The sequence below is a fragment of the Trachypithecus francoisi genome, unplaced genomic scaffold, assembly GCF_009764315.1.
Source record: "Trachypithecus francoisi isolate TF-2019V2 unplaced genomic scaffold, Tfra_2.0 Lachesis_group16, whole genome shotgun sequence".
NCBI classification, from domain to species: Eukaryota; Metazoa; Chordata; class Mammalia; order Primates; family Cercopithecidae; genus Trachypithecus; species Trachypithecus francoisi.
In genome coordinates, this window is record NW_022681461.1 from 75,655,396 (window position 1) to 75,678,452 (window position 23,057).

The window sequence follows — 23,057 nt, forward strand, 5'->3', positions numbered from 1 at the left end:
AAAAGATCAACAAAATTGATAGACTGCTAGCAAGACTAATAAAGAAGAAAAGAGAGAAGAATCAGATAGACGCAATCACAAGTGATAAAGGGGATATCACCACTGACCCCACAGAAATACAAACTACCATCAGAGAATACTATAAACACCTCTATGCAAATAAACTAGAAAATCTAGAAGAAATGGATACATTCCTGGACACATACACCCTCCCAAGACTAAACCAGGAAGAAGTTGAATCCCTGAATAGACCAACAACATGCTCTGAAATTGAGGTAATAATTAATAGCCTACCAACCAAAAAAAGCCCAGGACCAGATGGATTCACAGCTGAATTCTACCAGAGGTACAAGGAGGAGTTGGTACCATTCCTTCTGAAACTATTCCAATCAATTGAAAAAGAGGGAATCCTCCCTAGCTCATTTTATGAGGCCAGCATCATCCTGATACCAAAGCCTGGCAGAGACACAACAAAAAAAGAGAATTTTAGACCAATATCCCTGATGAACATCGATGCAAAAATCCTCAATAAAATACCGGCAAACTGAATCCAGCAGCACATCAAAAAGCTTATCCACCATGATCAAGTGGGCTTCATCCCTGGGATGCAAGGCTGGTTCAACATACACAAATCAATAAACATAATCCAGCATATAAACAGAACCAAAGACAAAAACCACATGATTATCTCAATAGATGCAGAAAAGGTCTTTGACAAAATTCAACAGGACTTCATGCTAAAAACTCTCAATAAACTAGGTATTGATGGGACGTATCTCAAAATATTAAGAGCTATTTATGACAAATCCACAGCCAATATCATACTGAATGGGCAAAAACTGGAAGCATTCCCCTTGAAAACTGGCACAAGACAGGGATACCCTCTCTCACCACTCCTATTCAACATAGTGTTGGAAGTTCTGGCCAGGGCAATCAGGCAGGAGAGAGATATAAAGGGTATTTCATTAGGAAAAGAGGAAGTCAAATTGTCCCTCTTTGCAGATGACATGATTGTATATGTAGTCTTGCTCTGTTGCCAGGCTGAAGTGCAGTGGCGCGATCTCAGCTCCCTGCAACATTCACCTCCCGAGTTCAAGCAATTTCTCTGCCTCAGTCTCCTCAGTAACTGGGACTACAGGCACCCGCCACCACACCGGGCTAATTTCTTTGTATTTTAGTAGAGATGGGGTTTCACCATGTTGGCCAGGATGGTCTCCATCTCCTGACCTTGTAATCCACCCTCCTTGGCCTCCCAAAGTGCTAGGAATTACAGGCATGAGCCACAGTGCGACTCTATCCCTATTTTTGTAAATCACAGTATTTAGGTTTAAAGCAATAAGAGGTCATGGTATCCTTTGAGGAACAGCATGATCTACTGGCACTTTAAATTAGATATCAACTTCAATTGTAGATTCTGGGGCAGGCAACGTCTGATGACAGGTCAGGTAGAAACCATGTGGACTATTGGTGAGTATATGAGTCAAAGTTCTCTGGACAAACAGAACTGATTGTGTGTGTGTGTGTGTGTGTGTGGTGTGTGTGTGTGTGTTTATTATAAGGAATTGGCTCATAGGATGATGGAAGTTAAGTTCCACGATCTACCATCTCAAGCTATAGGTTCAGAAAAGCCAGTGATATAATTCAGTCCAAGTCCAAAGGCTAAAAACCAGAGGAGCTGATGGTATAAATCCTGGTCCCAGAAGAGGAGAAGATTAGATGAGATATTCGGTTGCAGCAACGGGACAGGAAAAAAAGTGTGAACTCCTCCTTCTGCCTTTTTTTCTATTCGGGCATTCATTGGAATAGATGGTGCCCAATCAATTGGGAAAGGTAATCTACTTGACTGAGTCCGCAGAGTGAAATGTCTGTCTCATCCAGAAACACCTTCACAGACACGCCTAGAAACGATATTTAATCTGGGCATTTTAGCAGCAGAACAGCGCAATTCAATTAAAGAAACACCTGTGCTCTGGAGAAGCATGGTTTGAGACCAACGCCTATAAGTGAAAATACTTATTCATAAGGGATTAAGTGACTTTCTCACTGTCACACAAGTAATTAGTAACATAGAGTTCAATCCTTTTTCCATGAGACCAAGTAGCCTTTTGAAATTTAGTTAGCATGAAAATCACTTTTTTTTTTTTTTTGAGACAGTCTCTCACTCTCACCCAGGCTGCAGTTCAGTGGTGCGATCTCAGCTTACTGCAACCTCCATCTCCTGGGTTCAAGCAATTCTCATGCCTCAGACTCCTGAGTAGCTGGGACTACAGGCGCCTGCCACCATGTCTGGCTAGTTTAGTATTTTAGTAGAGATGGGGTTTCACCATGTTGGCCAGGCTGATCTCGAACTCCTGACCTCAAGTGATCAGCTTGCCTCAGCCTCCCAAAGTGCTGGGATTTCAGGAATGAGCCACTGCACCTGGCTAGCATGAAAATCTTAAAGATTGATTAATAATCTAGGAGATATAAAAGAAAAGTGACTGAAGTTCTAATGGCTCTAGAACTTTCATAGCAGAAGCCATCTAACCCATCCCCCCTCTTACCTACAGAATCACACGCAATTCTTCCCAATCTGGAATGATTGGAAGGTGCTCAGATATGATCGTGTCACCTTATGATGAAACACTGTGTCTAACTTGATATTTAGTGATTCACATACTTATATAAGTCTCTCAGTATTTTTGTTCTCTTTGATTAACTACATATATATATATATATATATATATTAAATAGAGACAGGGTCTAGCTATGTTATCCAGGTTGGTCTCAAACTCCTGGCCTCAAGCGATCCTCCAGCCTCAGCCTCCCAAAGTGCTGGGTTTATAGGCATGCGCCACCATGCCCAGCATGATTAGACTACATTTTAATCTAGGACTTGGACCATGAAACAAAGGCCTGTGGGCTAAATTCAGCCCAGTGCCTATTTTGTAAATAAAGTTTTATTGGAACACAGCCATGCCTGTTATTTATCTATTATCTATGGCCATTTTTGTGTGACTATCTGGTCCTTCACAGAAAAAGTTTGCTGACCAGGGTTGTCATACAATTACTTTACTTTTTCTCTAATCATATTACAGTCTACAGGTATGCCTTTCTTACAACAATCCTACATACATATAAAAGCTGCATTTTTAATATGACATAAAAAGGGAGTTTGCAAAAAGTGTAAAGTTTTAATGCTTGCTGGCATAGCTGCAGTGATGACTTCAGAAATTTTGTTTTATATGGCCATACTGCCCAAGGTAATTTATAGATTCAATGCCATCCCCATCAAGCTACCAATGAGTTTCTTCACAGAATTAGACAAAACTACTTTAAAGTTCATATGGAACCAAAAAAAAGAGCCCGCATTGCCAAGACAATCCTAAGCCAAAAGAACAAAGCTGGAGGCATCACTCTGCCTGACTTCAAACTATACTACAAGGCTACAGTAACCAAAACAGCATGGTACTGGTACCAAAACAGAGATATAGACCAATGGAACAGAACAGAGCCCTCAGAAATAATACCACACATCTACAACCATCTGATCTTTGAGAAACCTGAGAAAAACAAGAAATGGGCAAAGGATTCCCTATTTAATAAATGGCGCTGGGAAAATTGGCTAGCCATAAGTAGAAAGCTGAAACTGGATCCTTTCCTTACTCCTTATACGAAAATTAATTCAAGATGGATTAGAGACTTAAATGTTAGACCTAATACCATAAAAACCCTAGAAGAAAACCTAGGTAATACCATTCAGGACATAGGCATGGGCAAGGATTTCATGTCTAAAACACCAAAAGCAACAGCAACAAAAGTCAAAATTGACAAATGGGATCTAATTAAACTAAAGAGCTTCTGCACAGCAAAAGAAACTACCATCAGAGTGAACAGGCAACCTACAGAATGGGAGAAAATTTTTGCAATCTACTCATCTGAAAAAGGGCTAATATCCAGAACCTACAAAGAACTCAAACAAATTTACAAGAAAAAAACAACCCCATCAAAAAGTGGGCAAAGGATATGAACAGACACTTCTCAAAAGAAGACATTCACACAGTCAACAGACACATGAAAAAATGCTCATCATCACTGGCCGTCAGAGAAATGCAAATCAAAACCACATTGAGATACCATCTCACACCACTTAGAATGGCAATCATTAAAAAATCAGGAAACAACAGGTGCTGAAGAGGATGTGGAGAAATAGGAACACTTTTACACTGTTGGTGAGACTGTAAACTAGTTCAACCATTGTGGAAAACAGTTGTGGCGATTCCTCAAGGATCTAAAACTAGAAATACCATTTGACCCAGCCATCCCATTATTATAATACCCAAAGGATTATAAATCATGTTGCTATAAAGATGCACGCGCACATATGTTTATTGTGGCACTGTTCACAATAGCAAAGAGTTGGAATCAACCCAAATGTCCATCGGTGACAGACTGGATTAAGAAAATGTGGCACATATACACCATGGAATACTATGCAGCCATAAAAAGGATGAGTTCGTGTCCTTCGTAGGGACATGGATGCAGCTGGAAACCATCATTCTCAGCAAACTGTCACAAGAACAGAAAACCAAACACCGCATGTTCTCACTCATAGGTGGGAACTGAACAATGAGATCACTTGGACACAGGAAGGGGAACATCACACACCAGGGCCTATTGTGGGGAAGGGGAAGGGGGGAGGGATAGCATTAGGAGATATACCTAATGCAAATGACGAGTTAATGGGTGCAGCACACCAACATAGCACATGTATACATATGTAACAAATCTGCACGTTGTGCACAGGTACCCTAGAACTTAAAGTATGATAATAAAATAAAAAAATAAAAAAATAAAGGAAACAAAACAAAACAAAACAAAACCACCATGAGATACCATCTCACACCAGTTAGAATGGCCATCATTAAAAAATCAGGAAACAACAGGTGCTGGAGAGGATGTGGAGAAATAGGAACACTTTTACACTGTTGGTGGGATTGTAAACTAGTTCAACCATTATGGAAAACAGTATGGCAATTCCTCAAGGATCTAGAACTAGAAATACCATTTGACCCAGCCATCTCATTACTGGGTATATACCCCAAGGATTATAAATCATGCTGCTATAAAGACACATGCACATGTATGTTTATTGTGGCACTATTAACAATAGTGAAGACTTGGAATCAACCCAAATGTCCATCAGTGACAGAATGGATTAAGAAAGTGTGGCACATATACACCATGGAGTACTATGCAGCCATACAAAAGGATGAGTTCGTGTCCTTTGCAGGGACATGGATGTAGCTGGAAACAATCATTCTCAGCAAACTATCACAAGAACAGAAAACTAAACACTGCATGTTCTCACTCATAGGTGGGAATTGAACAATGAGATCACTTGGACTCTGGAAGGGGAACATCACACACTGGGGCCTATTGTGTGGAGCGGGGAGGGGGAGGGATAGCATTAGGAGATATACCTAATGTAAATGATGAGTTAATGGGTGCAGCACACCAACATGGCACATGTATACATATGTAACAAAACTGCATGTTGTGCACATGTACCCTAGAACTTAAAGTATAAAGAAAAGAAATCGTGGCACATATACGGCATGGAATACTATGCAGCCATAAAAAAGGATGAGTTCATGTCCTCTGTAGGGACATGGATGCAACTGGAAACCATCATTCTCAGCAAACTATCGCAAGAACAGAAAACCAAACACCGCATGTTCTCACTCATAGGTGAGAACTGAACAATGAGATCACTTGGACACAGGAAGGGGAACATCATATACCAGGGTCTGTTTTGAGGTGGGTTTAGCGAGGAGGGATAGCATTAGGAGATATTCCTAATGTAAATGACGAGTTAGTGGGTGCAGCACACCAACATGGCACCTGTATACATATGTAACAAACCTGCCCGTTGTGCACATGTACCCTAGAACATAAAGTATTAAAAAAAAGAAAACACGCTGAAGTACAAAGATCATAACAAGATGAAGCAACTACATTAAGTCTGCAAAGTAGCCACCTAGCATCATGATGACAGGATCAAATTCACACATAACAATGCTAACCTTAAATGCAAATGAGTTAAATGCCCCCAATTGAAAGACAATGCCAAGCAAATGAAAAGCAGAAAAAAAAAAGGGTTGTAATTCTAGTTTCTGACAAAACAGACTTTAAACCAGCAAAGATCAAAAAAGACAAGGGCATTTCATAATGGTAAAGGGTTCAATTCAACAAGAAGAGCTAACTATCCTAAATATATATGCACCCAGTACAGGAGCACCCAAATTCATAAATCAAGTTCTTAGAGACCTATAAATAGACTTTGACATTTACACAATAATAGTGGGAGACTTTAACACCCCACTGTCAATATTAGATCATCGAGACAGAAAATTAACAAGGATATTCAGGACTTGAACTCAGCTCTGGATCAAGTGGTCTTGATAGACATCTACAGAACTCTCCACCCCAAAACAACAGGATATACATTCTTCTCATTGCTACACAGCACTTTCTCTAAAATTGATCACATAATTGGAAGTAAAACACTCCTCAGCAAAGGCAAAACAACTGAAATCATAACATTCTCTCAGACCACAGCTCAATCAAATTTGAACTCAGGATTAAGAAACTCAAAACCACACAACTACATGGAAATCGAACAATCTGCTTCTGAATGACTCCTGGGTACATAATGAAATTAAGGAAGAAATCAAGTTCTTTGAAAGCAATGAGAACAATGAGACAATGTACCAGAATCTCTGGGACACAGTTAAAGCAGTGTTAAAAGGGAAATTTATAGCACTAAATGCCCACATCAAAAAGGTAGAAAGATCTCAAATTGACACCCTAACATCACAACTAAAAGAACTAGAGAACCAAGAGTAAACCCTAAAGCTAGCAGAAGACAAGAAATAACCAAGATCAGAGCAGAACTGAAGGAGATAGAGACACGAAAAACCCTTCAAAACAATGAATTAATCAAGGAGCTGTTTTTTTGAAAAAAGCAATAAAATAGACTGCTAGCTAGACTAATAAGAGAGAAGAATCAAATAAACACAATAAAAAATGATAAAGGGGATATCACCACTGACGCCACAGAAATACTATAGATACCTCTATGCACATAAACTAGAAAATCTAGAAGAAATGGATAAATTCCTGGACACATGCACCCTTGCAAGACTGAACCAGGAAAAAGTTGAATTCCTGAACAGACCAATAACCAGTTCTGAAATTGACACAGCAATAAATAGCCTACCAACCAAAAAAAGCCAAGGACCAGATTTACAGCTGAATTCTCCCAGTGGTACAAAGAGTAGCTGGTACCATTCCTTCAGAAACTATTCCAAACAATTGAAAAGGAGGGACTCCTCCCTAACTCATTTTATGAGGCCAGCATCATCCTGATACCAAAACCTGGCAGAAATACAAGAAAAAAAAACTTTAGACCAATTTCCCAGATGAACATCAATACAAAAATCCTCAATAAAATACTGGAGAACCAAATCCAGCAGCACATCAAAAAAAAAAAAAAAAAAAAATCAAGCTGCCTTCTTCCCCTGGATGCAAGGCTGGTTCAACATATGCAAATCAGTAAACATAATTCATTTATTTCCTTCTGATTTCTGTTGCATAGTAGGTATTTTGTCCACCTTAGAGGGGAAAAAATTTTAGAAAAATCATACAAATTCATTATCTCCTCTAATAAGTTTTTGGTAGTATTATGACAACAAAGTGACCTTTTAGAAGCCAGCTTATAAGGACTCTTCATTCAAAAGTTGAACAAACTAGATTCTGATTAGAATCCTTACACTAATCTAGCCCTTGCCTTGTGCCCCACCATGGAATAATTCTAATTATCTTAAGGCTTCTTGTAAAATTCTCAAAACAGTATCAGTTATAAAAATTTCTATTTAAATATACATCATATGTCCCTTTTAAAAAGAGAGGATTATCATCCAATCTAACACAGATCCCAAAAGCAGAAAGTCACTCTTTTTTTTTTTTTTTGAGACGGAGTCTCGCTCTGTCGCCCAGGCTGGAGTGCAGTGGCCGGATCTCAGCTCACTGCAAGCTCCGCCTCTCGGGTTTACGCCATTCTCCTGCCTCAGCCTCCTGAGTAGCTGGGACTACAGGCGCCCGCCACCTCGCCCGGCTAGTTTTTTGTATTTTTTAGTAGGGACGGGGTTTCACCGTGTTAGCCAGAATGGTCTCGGCCTCCCAAAGTGCTGGGATTACAGGCTTGAGCCACTGCGCCCGGCCGAAAGTCACTCTTTTACAGTATTGAAAAGAGGAAAACTAACATGAAACTTTGAATTTCATAAACCTGATCAAGTTGTATTCATTGAGCATCTATAGACTAGAGACAATATTCATTTATTGACTCATTTTCAAGAGCATGTTGCATGCTAGGCACTGTTCTAGGCATTAACAAAATAGCCCTGATACAATATGCAGTACTACAATTAATGATCTTTACTCTGAAACAGTAGACTACAATCATCATGCTTTCTCTCCTCATTTAACAAGCATCCTGTTTTGAAAGTCTCTTGCAGCCAGTTATCTGACAAGGTACAAGAGCTAATTCTTGATGTCCTACAGACTGCTTTCCTTAGGTTTAAAATAGACTCTCCTTCAACATTTGAATCAGAAGACAAAAAACCTTTTATCTTTGTATGTCTAATTTTTCTTAACAGCAGCAGTTAATTCTTTAGTTCTTACTGTTCTAGAGAAGTAGGTGAAAATGTTTCCCTTATGTATTTTATTTTTGCTCTTTAAATTAATTCATTCTGAGAGATGAGACTGTGTTCTCAGTCTGTGTTAATAGCACAAGGTTAAATTGTTGTTTTGTTTTCCTGTAGAAATCTCATGTGGTCCACCAGCTCACGTAGAAAATGCAATTGCTCGAGGCGTACATTATCAATACGGAGACATGATCACCTACTCCTGTTACAGTGGATACATGTTGGAGGGTTCCCTAAGGAGTGTTTGTTTAGAAAATGGAACATGGACATCACCTCCTATTTGCAGAGGTAAGGAAATATCTGCATGGTTATTTCTTAGTGAAACTGCAGGGAAATGTGTATAGAAATCTGATTTGTCCAACAATTAATATGCATGCTGCTTTATTCTTCCCTGGCTTTAAAATTTCTTTTAGCAGCTGTGTCATTTTCTTTTAATGTTATGGTTTGAGTTTTAAAAGCACATAGAACTCTGAGGTTCTGTGCTTGAAATTCTGCAAAACAGAAAGAGGTAATGAGGCACCCTAGTATTATGTCCTTCTAAAACTTACACTTTTCTAATAAAATATAGTTTTTATACATCATAATAATTATTTCATTCATTCTACAAATATTTGCTAAAAGTCAAGAAGTATGCTAGTACACACAGATATAACCAAGGAACTAAAAGAATAATTAAGTTGTTGGATGAGTTGACCACATAACCAGTGTTCAGATTTGGACTTTAACAACTGGTGAGGCAAGGAATATTGAGGAAGTCAATGGATGAATGGCATGAGCCTCAAAAGAAACAGGGGCTATTGCACGAGAAAGAGGATTCATTGTCTGACAGCAACAATAAGAAGTGAGATCACCAATACATGGGATGTAAGAGAATGTAGAGCCTTTTGAGAGAGTTGTTGAGGGGGGACATCTTAAAGGAATATCCCAGACTTCACTTAAATTCTAAAGTCAGAATGAGTGTTGTGTGTGTGATATTGAAACAACATAAATGTCTGTTGACAGATAAATGGATAAAAAAAGTATGTGTTGATAGAAGGATGATGATGATAAGAAGATAGATTAGATAGACATGTAGATAAAAATAGGTAGACACGATGAAATATTAATCAGCTTTACAAAAGAAGAAAATCCTGCCATTTACAACACATGGATTAACCTGGAGGACATCACGCTACATAAAATAAGCCAGACACAGAATGACATATACTGCCCGATTTTGCCGACAGGTGCAATCTAAAATAGTCAAACTCATAGAAGCAGAGAGTAGATGGTGGTTCCCAGGAGCTGGGAGGGGGGTAAGGATAGGCAGATGTTAGTCAAAGTATCAAAGTTTCAGTTATGCAAGATGAATAAGTTCTAGAGTTCTAACGTCCAGCAATGTGACTGTAGTTAACAATACTGTATTGTATACTGAAAATTTGCTGAAAGGATAGATCTTGTGTTCTCACCACAAAAAAAGAAAGATAGAAAACAATAACTATGTGAGGGGATGAATGTGCTCATTAGCTCACTTGTGATGATTATTTCACAATCTACATAAATCAAAACATCAGGTCGTAAACCTTAAATATATACAATTTTTATTTGTTGTACCTTAATAAAGCTACAGGGAAAACTGCAATAATAGCAGCCAATATAATGCTGTATTTCTCCACATACTGAAATTTCCTCTTGAGATTCGATTTTTGTTTTTCTTCCTGAAAGCTTGATTCAAGGAAATAGTATGAAATATAAAGGAGCAATCCTATTTTCTGACTCCTTCCCTTCCATAATTCCCTACATTTGTGACCCATCCTGCTTCTTTTCCAGCCGTCTGTCGATTTCCATGTCAGAATGGGGGCATCTGCCAACGCCCAAATGCTTGTTCCTGTCCAGAGGGCTGGATGGGGCGCCTCTGTGAAGAACGTGAGTTGCTCTTCAGATCTTACTTTGTGTCCTGACAAATTGCCTGGATGCTCCACCTGAGGGGAGTTACCAGGAAATGGTTGTAGTGTTGGGAAGAATTCATTTGCTGTAAGTCCTTGTCCACACCAAACAGTGCACATATGTGTCAATAGGTTGCAGAAGATCTAAAATATATTCATGACTTTGAAAATACTGTTATTAAGATCCATCTAAAGTCATCTTCACATGCTCCCTGGCACAAGTTTGCAAAAGTCTTCTTGAGAAGGAGCTTGTTGTAAAGTCTCCAAGCCATCCTCTTCCCTTAACTCAAGGTCTACTATGTGCTATGTCAATCATTGCTACAGTTGGTATAAAAGGGCACCACTGCAAAACATGTACTTTGCAGGTAATATTTGCAGCTCACCATTTCCTCTTTGTTGTTAAGAATGGTTTATACTAATTAAGAAAATAAGGAAAGCTGGCACTCCTATATCCATACTTGGTAAATTAATATAGAATTTTGATCCTTATAGAAACACATTTGAATTTGAGATTCCAGGGAAGTATAGATAGTGATGTTAAATTTTTTAAATGTCTCAACTACACTTTATTTCAATATCTTAAAATATATATAAGGATAAAATGGTTTCATATTTCAATGAGAGCAGTGTATGTAAACCATTAAGAGTGATTCATGTGATGGTCATTGGTCTATACCAGTTTTTCCTAAAGGGCAGAAATTTTATAAGAGACTAAAATGTTTTAAGTGTGATTTTTTTCAACTAATCTATAAAGGAAAATGTATGATGGAAATAAATTTAGGCTGCTAACAACTCACCAAAACAAGTATTCTCAAGTGATTAAAAAAGAAGAGACATCACACTTTTCTCTTCCAGCTCACCCCAATCATTCCATTTCACCTAGAGCTCACAGACTTAACCTGTTCTTATGTCAAGAGTCCAAAGACTTAGTGAGCATTGACTTTGGGGTACCTCATGACAGGCCTGGCTTGGCTGGCTTAGCTGGCCTGGCTCACTGAGCATATGCCTGCCCTCCTTCATTACACCAGGGCTTCCCAAGCTTTGCTGTGCATACAGATCATCTGGGAGATCAGCAGATCTGGGTTGGTACCTGACATCTGCGTTGCTAACCAACTCCTAGGTGATGCTGAGACTATTGGTTAGGGAACTTGATTTTGAGGAGCAAGGCAACAATCTCACATCTTTTAAATAGACTATGCCTCTTTAAAGATTTCTATTGTTTCTAGGAGGAGGAATGATAGTCACAGACAGTGTAGGGGACACATCATTCAGTCACTATCAGGCTTCAGCTTCTCGGAAATAAAGGGTGTGTTGTCCCATTGATACCAAAATGTTGCAAACTCCAATCCTATGTTATGGCCCATCTGATTCCCATTCTCAAATTTAGTTCAAGACAGGAAGAGAGCCTCAAGACAGCCAAATCCTCTTAGAACATTTTATGTAATTTGTAATGGAAATTTGAAACTATAATAAATGGAGACTGTTCTGCTTATTTTGTGAAGAGTTAAAGCAAAGCACTTTGCAGACACTGATTACCGAGTGTCTTCACTGAAAGTTGATTTGGCCTTAGAGTCATTATATCTGGCTAAGAATCCAGGCTTACTCTCCTGATTGTGTTTTCCCAGTGATACTCATTAATAAGCAGAACACATGCAGGAAAGTTATTTAGTGAGTCATATAAGGTTTCACTCCTGCAAAATGTTTTCTGAACTCTTGAACCTATCTGAGATGTGTATTTTGATCAATGCCATTTCAATCCCACCCTCCTTTTTTTTAGCAATCTGCATTCTTCCCTGTCTGAACGGAGGTCGCTGTGTGGCCCCTTACCAGTGTGACTGCCCGCCTGGCTGGACAGGGTCTCGCTGTCATATAGGTAGGCCTCTTTCATGGTTTGTTTTCTTGGTGGCTCAGTCCCATGAAACTCCAGAGGACATTGAAGAGTATGACTCAGACTCAGAAGTGGTGGTAAAGTGAAAAAGTACTGATGTTTCTGAAAAATTCCTCAAGATGATCCCTCGACTGGTGTCTCAACACTGAATTTTATGGTTGCCTAAACAGGTTTCCCAGTCATGTGCCAAAGAATAGCATCTAAGTTGACTCAATTATCTTCTTTATGTCATCTGCTTCATTTTGCAGAGCATAGAGAAGACATTACACAGAGGTTCAGAATAATATTTATTTTAATCTCTAAGAAGCTAAATTACTAAATTCATGCTTATTCTTTAGAAAGAACAAGGTTATACATGAATACAATTTAAATTAAAATGAAAAAAAAATCACTTTATCCAGTCTACCATTGATGAGTATTTAGGTTGATTCCATGTCTTTGCTGTTGTGCATGGTACTACAATGAACATACACGTGCATGTGTCTTTATGGTAGAATGATTTCTATTCCCTTGGGTATATAGCCAGTAATGGGATTGCTGGGTTGAATGGTAGTTCTGTTTTTAGGTCTTTGAGGAATCGCCATACTGCTTTCCTCAATGGCTGAACTAATTTACACTCTTACCAACAGTGTATAAGTGTTCCCTTTTCTCCACAACCTCGCCAGCATCTGTTTTTTTGTTTTGTTTTGTTTTTTGAGATAGAGTTTCACTCTGTTCACCCAGGCTGGAGTGCAGTGGCGTGATCTTGACTCACTGAAACCTCCGCCTCCCGGGTTCAAGTGATTCTCCTGCCTCAGCCTCCCAAGTAGCTGGGATTATAGGCACCTGCTGCCACACCCTGCTAATTTTTCTATTTTTAGTAGAGACAGAGTTTCGCCATGTTGGCCAGGCTGATCTTGAACTCCTGACCTCAAGTGATCCACCCACCTTGGCCTCCTGAAGTGTTGAGATTACAGGTGTGAGCCACTGCATCCAGCCTATTGTTTTACTTTTTAGTAACAGCCCTGAAGCTGTAAAAAAGAACGAGACCATGGGATATAGATGGAGCTGGAGGCCATCATCTTTAGAAAACTAATGCAGGAACAGAAAACCAAATACTACATGTTCTCACTTGTAAGTGGGAGCTAAATGGTGGGAGCTAAATGATGAGAACACATGAACACAAAGAGAGGAACAATAGACACTGGAGCCTACTTGAGGGTAGAGGGTGGGAGGAAGGAGAGGATCAGAAAAAATAACTATTGGGAACTAGGCTTAGTACCTGAGTGATGAAATAATCTGTACAGCAAACTCCTGTGACACAATGTACCTATACAGCAGACCTGCACATGCACCCTTGAACCTAAAATAAAAGTTAAAAAAAAAGTTTAAAGAAAAAAGGAAAAAAATTACAAAACTCATCAAAGAGATGGTTTCTTATCATGGACAACAATAACAAATGGTAGTTGATTGATTCGTAACAAACATCCTCTTAGCACCTCTTGTGGACCTCAAATACAGCATTTGGCCCACTGTACTTTGACATCTGTTCATTTGCTTGATTATCTATCCCTTCCCCCACTAGATTATACGCCACCTGAGGGCAAGGATTTTATCAGCTTTATATCCCCAGTGCTTAGCATAGTGCCCAAATATAATAGGTATTTTTAGTAAATGTCAAATAACTCAATTTAAAATGACAAACTACCTTTCTAATGTCCTAAAATTTCAAGCCACCATTTAAAAAATAGGGCTTGCTATATTTATTAAGTATTAATTCTGACATACCACTATTTTTCCTATAAACAATGTTTATACCACTTCCTCAGTGGAGTAAAATGTAAACGGCATGTAAAGTATACATAGGGCTTCCTGACACCAGAGCTTGTCATGAACCCTAAGGCTAGGAAGACCATATAATTTAGCGTCTAAACCAGGACATTTTTGAGAGTAAAAGAGGCACTATTAATAAGTAAACCAGAAAAATGAGACTGAAAAGTACTGTTACAGACAAAAGCAGATAGGCAGTCATCACCCTACTTAAAGCCAAAATTGAGCCATTCATGAAGGTAGAGAAGGAAAAATGTCCTGGAGGCTGAATTTGAAGGCCTTATTTGAGACTCTGAAAGCAGTCTATATAGTGTTTGTTTATAATAAATCAACCTTGATATTTACCCACGTTTCTCCTGCTCATCTATAAACAAGCTCTGCTTTTTTCCAGGTACCTTACTGGTGCAGGTAATGAATGAATTACTCTTGGCTCACCTTCCCTTTCATCTGAGGTTACAGCACCATCCCTATTTTTGTTCTTCCCTGCTCAGCATCCCTCACATTCTACTCCACACCACTGTCACCAGCCAGTAAAAGATCCTGGATCATGGCCCAGTTGACCTTCTTGTCACCATGTCCCTCCAGACTGAACATCATCAGTGTACTACTTTGGCATGTCTTTGCCCTGGTTTAAGAGCCTAAAATGGTTCTCTATTTTAGTCTCCACATCCACCCTGAATTCTTTTGACTTCCAAGGTACTGCATAAGCCAGCTTCCGCACACCTGAAGCACAACTCACTTCTTATCCTACCATTACACACTGAGCCCTGCAGTGACGGTTTTCTCACCACCCCTGCAAGCAGCCTGTTCTCCCCAGTCTCCTTACATGTGCACATGATCTGCCTCTTTCTTCCACCTATTCTAGCCTCACTCAACCCCCAAGTCCTAGCTAAGTTTCTTCTGATCTCTAAACTTGTTCAATATCACAATAATCTACTTTCTAACATTCCATTTCTATAAATGTTACACAACTAGAATCATGCAGTTAAAGCTAATAAATGGATCTGATTTATGTGAATTTCTTCTACACCTTAGCTCTTTAACAAGAATATGCTCCTTAATGACACTGACTATGGTCTTCGTTTTTCCAAATCTTATAGCAGCTACCTCAGCATAGATCCTATTTATACCCCTAAGTACTAAGCATATCATAAGCATATAAAACAGGGGCTCCTGCCCTCCAGAATTTCAGTCTAGGAAAGGGGAAGGGATACGGAATGGCCTGTAAATAGATAACTAGGATATGTTAAGATAGAGGCTAATCAAAATCTATAAAATGGGCTATGACAACAGTGAAAATGGGTAAACTAACCAAATGTCAAAGTTTAGAAAAAGCTTCGCAAGCATAGAATCTGAGGAGAAACAAAAGGAGTCACCAGAAGAAAATCGTTGCAGCTAAAGGCATGAATCACAAAATACACAGATGTGTTCAGCAAAGGATAACCAAAGCCATAGAGGAAATGCAGGGGAGTGGCTGGAATGAAGCTCTAAAGATGGGCAGCATCAGATCAGGAAACGCATCGCATGCCAAGTGCAAGATGCTAAATTATGTGTTGAGAGCGACAGAAGCCACTGAAGGATCTTAAGCAGGAAAATCATGTGATCGGATTTTCTTTTAGAAAACTGATTTTGGCAGCAGTATGAAAAGTGGAAGAAAGCAAGACTTACAATAGAGAGATTCATTGGCGGGGGGGTTGTAAAAGCAGAATTGGCAAGAATTAATGAAGTCAGGAGAAACAACCACAAAAGAGCAGATTTGAGAGACAGTAAAGAGTAAGAATCAATGCTACTTGGTTACAGATCTATTGTGAGGGGTAGAATCCATGTAGAGTCAAAACTACTTGGAAGAGTAAAAGCTGTTTCCAGCTTGGGCATTGGAGTGGAAGATGATGCCATTTACTGAGATAGAGAAGCCAGGAGAAGCCATAAGGAGTTAGGTATGGACACACTGAGTTTGAGGGGACTGTGAAACATACAAGGGGAGTGATAGGCAGTTGGATGATAGTTTAGGGTCTCAGAAAATTCATTTAGATGAAGATAGAGATTTATAAGTCATCACTGAAAAATACTCATGGGGGGAAATATAAGACTGCAGAAGACACATGACATGAAAAGGTGGCCCTGAATGAACACTGGGACCACCAATGTGATAGGGAAGGAGGATTAAGCTTTTAGACAAAGAAGTAAAAGTAATGACCAGTTTGTTAGTGCAGTCAGGCACTGCTAAATCAGCATAGTCCTGAAAAGGAGTAACGTATTCTTATATCAGCAAGCAGAAACTATGGAGAGTTTGTTTTCAGTTACTGAGTTTTATTTTTGCCTGTTTTAATCCTGCTTTATTTCATAATTTTCTTTCCCATTAGATTGCTAATAAGTGCATTCTGCTGGCCAGCTCTTAATCTTAACTTACCAAGAGAGCTCCCCAAGGGGAAAGGCATATTTTACTTCTTGTCCTCTCTCTTGTTCTGTCTGGACAAGGACCAGTGCTTATCAAGTGCCTGCTACTTGCTTAGCAGACATTTTCTCCATATTTTATGAATGAATGACTGAAGAAATGACATTTACTTATATTTCACCAAAAAGGAGTTTTTCCATCCAGGAAAGAGCCTGCCTTTCTGTGCTACAGAGATTGGAATGGTTCTTATTTCCAGCTTTCTCCCAACAGACATTTTATTTCCTTCCTACAAGGAGTTCTCCTTTCTCTTTGATATATTACACTTGCTGGTATTAGGTCATGATGAATTTTCAGCATCTTCAGGTTTTTTAACAAATGTATGCAGATGAAGAGTTTGGTTATGAGATTATGGATTTGTGAGAAAGGCACCTAGATAGTAAACCTTTCAGTGTCCTCTCAGGGTTTTATCTGTGGCTGACCAGTTTCTGTAATTCCAGTTAAAGCTGATACCATGAAATGTGTCCCCTCGCCAAACACAAAGGGATGTTGAATCATCTGTTATTTTAGACAATCCATGTGCCTAATTTATTGTCATAAAATTGATGTCTGACTTAATCACCCAGTCAATCATAGAGTTCAATGCTAACTCCCTTGAGGAATTTACACTCTTGAGCTTCAAGTCAGTGGCAAGAAATTTTTAAAAAAGGAAGAAATGTACAAGCTAATTGAACACAAAAAATTTATAGTTCAAAATGCTCAAAGTGTCAGATTGGTGGCATAAATAAAAAAGGCATAAATAAAAAAAGATTAGAGAAGAGGAAAATCAGTGGACTTGGAGTGATCAGCAAAGCCTTCAATAAGTATGTAGAACTTAATCTGGGACTTAAATGTGAAAATTGACCAGCTTGGAAGGAAAAAGGGAGGTAATACCACATAAGGATGTGAGGTCAAGCAGAGCAGCAGAAATGGATAATGCTAACGGTATATGAAGACCAGCAGTGGCTGCTGCAGGAAGTAGAGGCAAATCTTATCCTACGTGCCTTTATGGATATTGTCAGGATTGCTAAGTATTAAATAAATGTGTGGGCTTTTTATTCCAGCTGTTTGCCAGTCTCCCTGCTTAAATGGTGGAAAATGTGTAAGGCCAAACCGATGTCATTGTCTTTCTTCTTGGACGGGACATAACTGTTCCAGGTAAGATAGCCAAAAACGAATGTTCACCTGTAACATGAAGACTCTAAAATTCAAGTAAATTGTCATAAGAGCCAGAAGTTATCTCTATCTAGTTTGACTGTAAGTATTTTGTATGTGAAAATATCCATTTTGAGACATGCTCTCTAAATTTGAACTAAAACCAAAGCTAAGAAATATTAGTTCAGGATTGACAAATAAAACAAGAATGTCTCAAACTTAAGCAGTCTTGTGCTGACTTCAGCAGCACATATACTAAAACTGGAACTTCATAGAGAGGATTAGTATGACCCATGCTAGAGGATGACACACAAATTTTTGAAGCATTCCACATTTTTTGCAATTTAAAAAAAGAAAAAATGGGTTATATAAATAGATAAATAAATAAATCATCTTCTTGAACAGAAGATTGCATCCTACAGATGCAAGGATGTAAAATAAATAGACAATATATTTTATTGAAAATGACCCAATGGATGTTTAAGTTCTTCATTACAATAAAAATTGTACTGAATTGATAGGAAATGTTTATTTTAAAGTAAAATATTTTTGTTTTATATTTTAGTGTTTATATGCGTAGCATTTCATTGACTACAAAAAGATTATGTAAAAATATGTTTTTTCATTGGTTTCTCATTTCTGACCAGATAAATATTATAGTTTAAAAATACTATCACAAAAATAAGTCAAAGGGAAAAAAATAGTTAAAAGATCATTTATATCTTTTTAAACATCAGGAAAATCATCAGCCATATTATGCCATACCATAGATAAAATATTTTCAACATTCAAACATTGTCCTCACCAATGTTGCAATGTTGAAATATTATCAGCTATGTTTTAAGACTTTCAATATACATCCCTGCACTTAGATTTGTATTATGTACACTTACCCCCATCATATAGGACTCATTAAAAACAAATAGGTATTTCCATATTCATTTTTTAAAGTGAGAAAAATTCAGTTAACCGAAAACAACTTTTATTTTTCATTTCCTGGTTTGTTATGTTGATTGGAATGTCAAAGTCAACTTGCAAATATACATAAAGCAATTACAGTAATGCCAGTGAATTTCCTCACATCATCTCAAGTGTATGCCATCTCTGCAAAAAGAGAAAAAATAAACTGAACCCTAAACAGCAAATTTGAAATGGACAAATATATTAAGAAGCTGCCAAGATTACACCTTTACCTGACAGCAGAGTTGAATTTAAGAAAATGAGAGCCAAATAAAGAGAAAATAAAAGAGCAAAAAAACAAAACAGTGACTCAAAAAAAGTATTTAATACTTTCTTATAAATATTAGATTTTATATTTCAACCTCTTCATTTTTGACATAAAGAAAAGGAAGTCCAGAGAGAGTTTGCGTGATTTAAAACCTGTCCATAGGAGTTCTTTCTTGACTGAGGAAAGGATAATTATTAGCTTGTATGAAAATATTGTACATTAATAAGAAAAACAAGATCTAGATTTTTATGCAAAAGTTTGATATAGGCATCCAAGAAAAATAATGGAAAATTAAGCTGAGAGGTGTAGCCCACATTCAAGGGAAAGCTAACTAGCAACCCAGAGGACCAGGCAGATTCCTCCTCCATATACTGTAATTCTTGTTAAAACTCTAACCAGTTTAAGCAAAGAAGAGGATTTATCATCACAATAGAGGGACCTTGTATGGAACCCAAAGACAAAGGAGTGGTTGAGCATCAGGAGGACCAGACTAGGGATGTGAAAGCCACATGTGCCTCTCCACCTCCCATGTCACCACCTCTTCCAGGGTCTGCTCCATCCTCTGTCTTGCTGCGGAGTGGTTTTCTTCTGTTTGGTTCACATGGAAGGGAAGGACAGAATTTCTCTCTTTTTTTTTTTTTTTCTTAAAGACAGAGTCTCACTCAGATGCCCAGGCTGGAGTGCAGTATGCAATCTCGGCTTACTGCAGCCTCCTCCTCCTGGGTTCAAGCAATTCTGTCTCAGCCTCCTGAGTAGCTGGGACTACAGGCATGCGCCACCACACCCAGCTAATTTTTGTATTTTTAGTAGAGATGGGATTTCACTATGTTGGCCAGGCTGGTCTCGAACTCCTGACCTCGGGTGATTTACCCACCTTGGCCTCCCAAAATGCTGGGATTACAGGCATGAGCCACCATGCCCGGCCAGGACAAAATTTCTTACAGAATTTTTTACATGTCACCATACAGTTTCCAGAGACATAGTATACTGTCCCAGTTTAAAAATCCAGGACTCTGGTTGGTCCAGACTGATTCAATGGCCAAGCATGAATCAATGAACTGTCCTGGGTTGGATTATGTTATACCAACATAAAGGGTAATTTTGTCAAAAAACTGGGTAAAAGGGAAGAAAGTCTGGCAATTCCCAGAAGAAAGGAAAGTGGGAGGGGGAGAATGCTTTTCTGAGAAAGAAACAATAAATGTTACCATATAATTTTTTCCTTCTCTCCTATGAGACTGAGTGCCTTAAAGTTTGTATGCTGGGCTGACTGTGATGGCTCACACCTGTAATCCCAGCAATTTGGGAAGCCAAGGCAAGCAGATCACTTGGATCCAGGAGTTCAAGACCAGCCTGAGCAACATAGGAAGATCCCGTCTCTACAAAAAATACCCAGAAAAATTAGCCAGGCATGGTGGCATACGCCTGTAGTCTCAGCTACTCAGGAGGCTGAGGTGGGAGGATTGCTTGAACCCAGGAGGCGGAGGTTGCAGTGAGCCAAGACTGTGCCACTGCACTCCAGCCTGGGCAACGGAGTAAGATCTTGTTTTTAAAAACAAACAAACAAAAACACATGCCTAGTGCCTTGTACAGGCACAAAAATCACTGCTCAGTAAAGGCTTGTTAACAGATGGAGCAATTTCCTGGCATGATTGTCAGCTGGTAGAGAAATGCCTTATGGCATCCATTAAATCCCTCAATGTTTAACATTCTGTACTGATAAATAAGACTGGCCTGACCTTTTTCCCAGATAATTCAGTGGTTCAGAAGGAAATTGTGTTTCCTCTGACCTCTGTGCACATCTTCAGAAAACTGATCCTAAGCAAATACCATAACTAAAAACCATAGATTCTTAGTGGACTAAGAGACCTTTAGGTTCATTAGGTCCAAACCCCTCATTTTACAGAAGAGAGAATTGTAAGATGGAAAACTAGTGGCAGAATCAAGACTAAAACTCAGGTCTGATGCCTCTCAGATCTTTCCATAAGTTAGCACTCCATGCCTCTCAGTTATCTCAAAGAATGACCCCCATCCCTATAAACATCACAGATAATGCCCAGGTATCTGGGACTTTCAATCCTGTTTTCATCAACCCCTAAAGAGATGTTAGCTCTTCAGTTCAATTTCTTCTTTTGAATCTATTTGGTTGCTTTTTTTTCCAGGAAAAGGAGGACTGGGTTTTAACCACTGCACGACCAGCTGGCTCTCCCAAAAGCAGGATCATCTCTCCTTGGTAGTGCCTGGGCATCCTGGAACTTATGCAGAGAAAGTCCAACATGGTGCTGGGTCTTGTTTAGTAAACTTGTTACTTGGGGTTACTTTTTTAATTTTGTGATATATTTTGTTATTCCTTGTGACATACTTTCTTACGTGTTTTCCATTTTTAAATATGCCTGTATTTTCTATATAAAAATTATATTAAATAGATGCTGCTCTACCCTTACAAAATGTACATATTCTGCTGTCTATTGGGAAAGTTCCTGGTACACGTTTTTATTCAGTTACTTAAAATGATTTTTCAATTAAAATATATTTTGCTACTAAATAATATTTTGCTGGATAGTACCATTTTATGAGGTGGCCAAGGGATTCATAGAGAGGACTCATGATCTTTCATCTGTGCCACTGGCACCACATGGGAGACCCCTTACAATAAAGGAGACCCCTTCGTTCTGGTTCCATCTTCTTTACAATGTGTATAATAATAAAAGTTTTTTCTTTCACTTAATCAGACAGTAACTGTTGGACCTAGTACTCTCCACCACATAATTATGTCCTGGTACTTAGGGTAGCCTGGCTAATTATTTTCTCAACATTTGAAAAGCCATAGGTATTAACTTCGTGGATGTGGAGAAACAGCATAATGACATTGGTTCACAATGAAAGTGCTAGCCTTCTTTCTCATGGCTGGAATAAGAAATCCAAGAACTGGAAGATTAACAGAGAGCTGATACCTGGACTGGTAATCCCACAACTCACTATTTTGGGAGAAAGGAGGTAGGAAGGCGAAAGACAGGGAAAGAAGGAAAAAGACAAATGGGAAACGTTCCCCAGAGCTGTACACTCCTGGTCCCACCTGCAAAAGAGAATTGCAGCCACCTAAGAGAAAGCTGAGCTGCCTCTCAGTCCTCACTGTCACCTACCTCTATCACAATACTTGTACCAAGATGAAGACTTCCCCAGACTTCAGAAAATAAAGTCAAACCCTAGATTTTGTTTTAAAATAGGAAACTCACAATCAACTTGCCTCCATCCTCTGGGAAAACTGCTCCCACACAGGCCTTGGAGTGTGTTGTAGCACTATGGAGGAATGCAGAAAGATGAAAAAGATTTTGATTCTCCTAGTGGTTCTCTTCACTACCAGAGGCATCCCTCAGCCATTGACTCCTCCTTCTTTCTCTTGACATTCACTTTCTTGACCAGTCTCACATGCTTATGAGTCTGCCTTCCAATAAATTTACTCATAGTCCATTAACTTCCAAACCATGTTGACCTTTGTCATTTATAATCATAAAAACATAAAAATACAGTCAAAAAGCCTGGGTGCAATGGCTTGCACCTATAATCCTAGCACTTTGGAAGACTGAGGTGGGCAGATAGCTTGAGCTCAGTAGTTCGAGACTAGCCTGAGCACCATGGAGAAACCCTATCTCTAAAAAAAAAAATAAATAAATACAAAAAAAATACAAAAATGAGCTGGGCATTTGTGATGCATGCCTGTAGTTCCAGCTACTTGCGGAGGCTGACGCAGGAGGATTGCTTGAACCTGGGAGGACGAGGCTGCAGTGAGCTGAGATCGCACCACTTCACTCGAGCCTGGGTGACAAAGTGAGACCCTATTTCAAAAAGAAAAGAAAAGAAAATACAGCCCCAAATC

The 23,057-nt window shown here is 38.9% G+C and overlaps 1 protein-coding gene and 1 non-coding gene across 2 annotated transcripts in view; both read left to right on the plus strand.

The window, feature by feature from the left end:
* SVEP1 (sushi, von Willebrand factor type A, EGF and pentraxin domain containing 1) overlaps window positions 1-22,651 on the plus strand; it is a 232,835-nt gene extending 210,184 nt beyond the window's left edge. The window contains exons 44-48 of the mRNA XM_033237844.1: window positions 8,865-9,035; window positions 10,557-10,652; window positions 12,450-12,545; window positions 17,865-17,958; window positions 21,343-22,651. Coding sequence (XP_033093735.1) covers window positions 8,865-9,035; window positions 10,557-10,652; window positions 12,450-12,545; window positions 17,865-17,958; window positions 21,343-21,364 — 479 coding nt within the window. The 3' untranslated portion in view covers window positions 21,365-22,651. The remainder of the gene's footprint in view (window positions 1-8,864; window positions 9,036-10,556; window positions 10,653-12,449; window positions 12,546-17,864; window positions 17,959-21,342) is intronic.
* Window positions 18,187-18,293, plus strand: LOC117099562. The gene has a single exon (XR_004443886.1). It is a non-coding gene; the product is annotated as a U6 spliceosomal RNA (small nuclear RNA).
* Window positions 22,652-23,057: the final 406 nt, after the last annotated feature.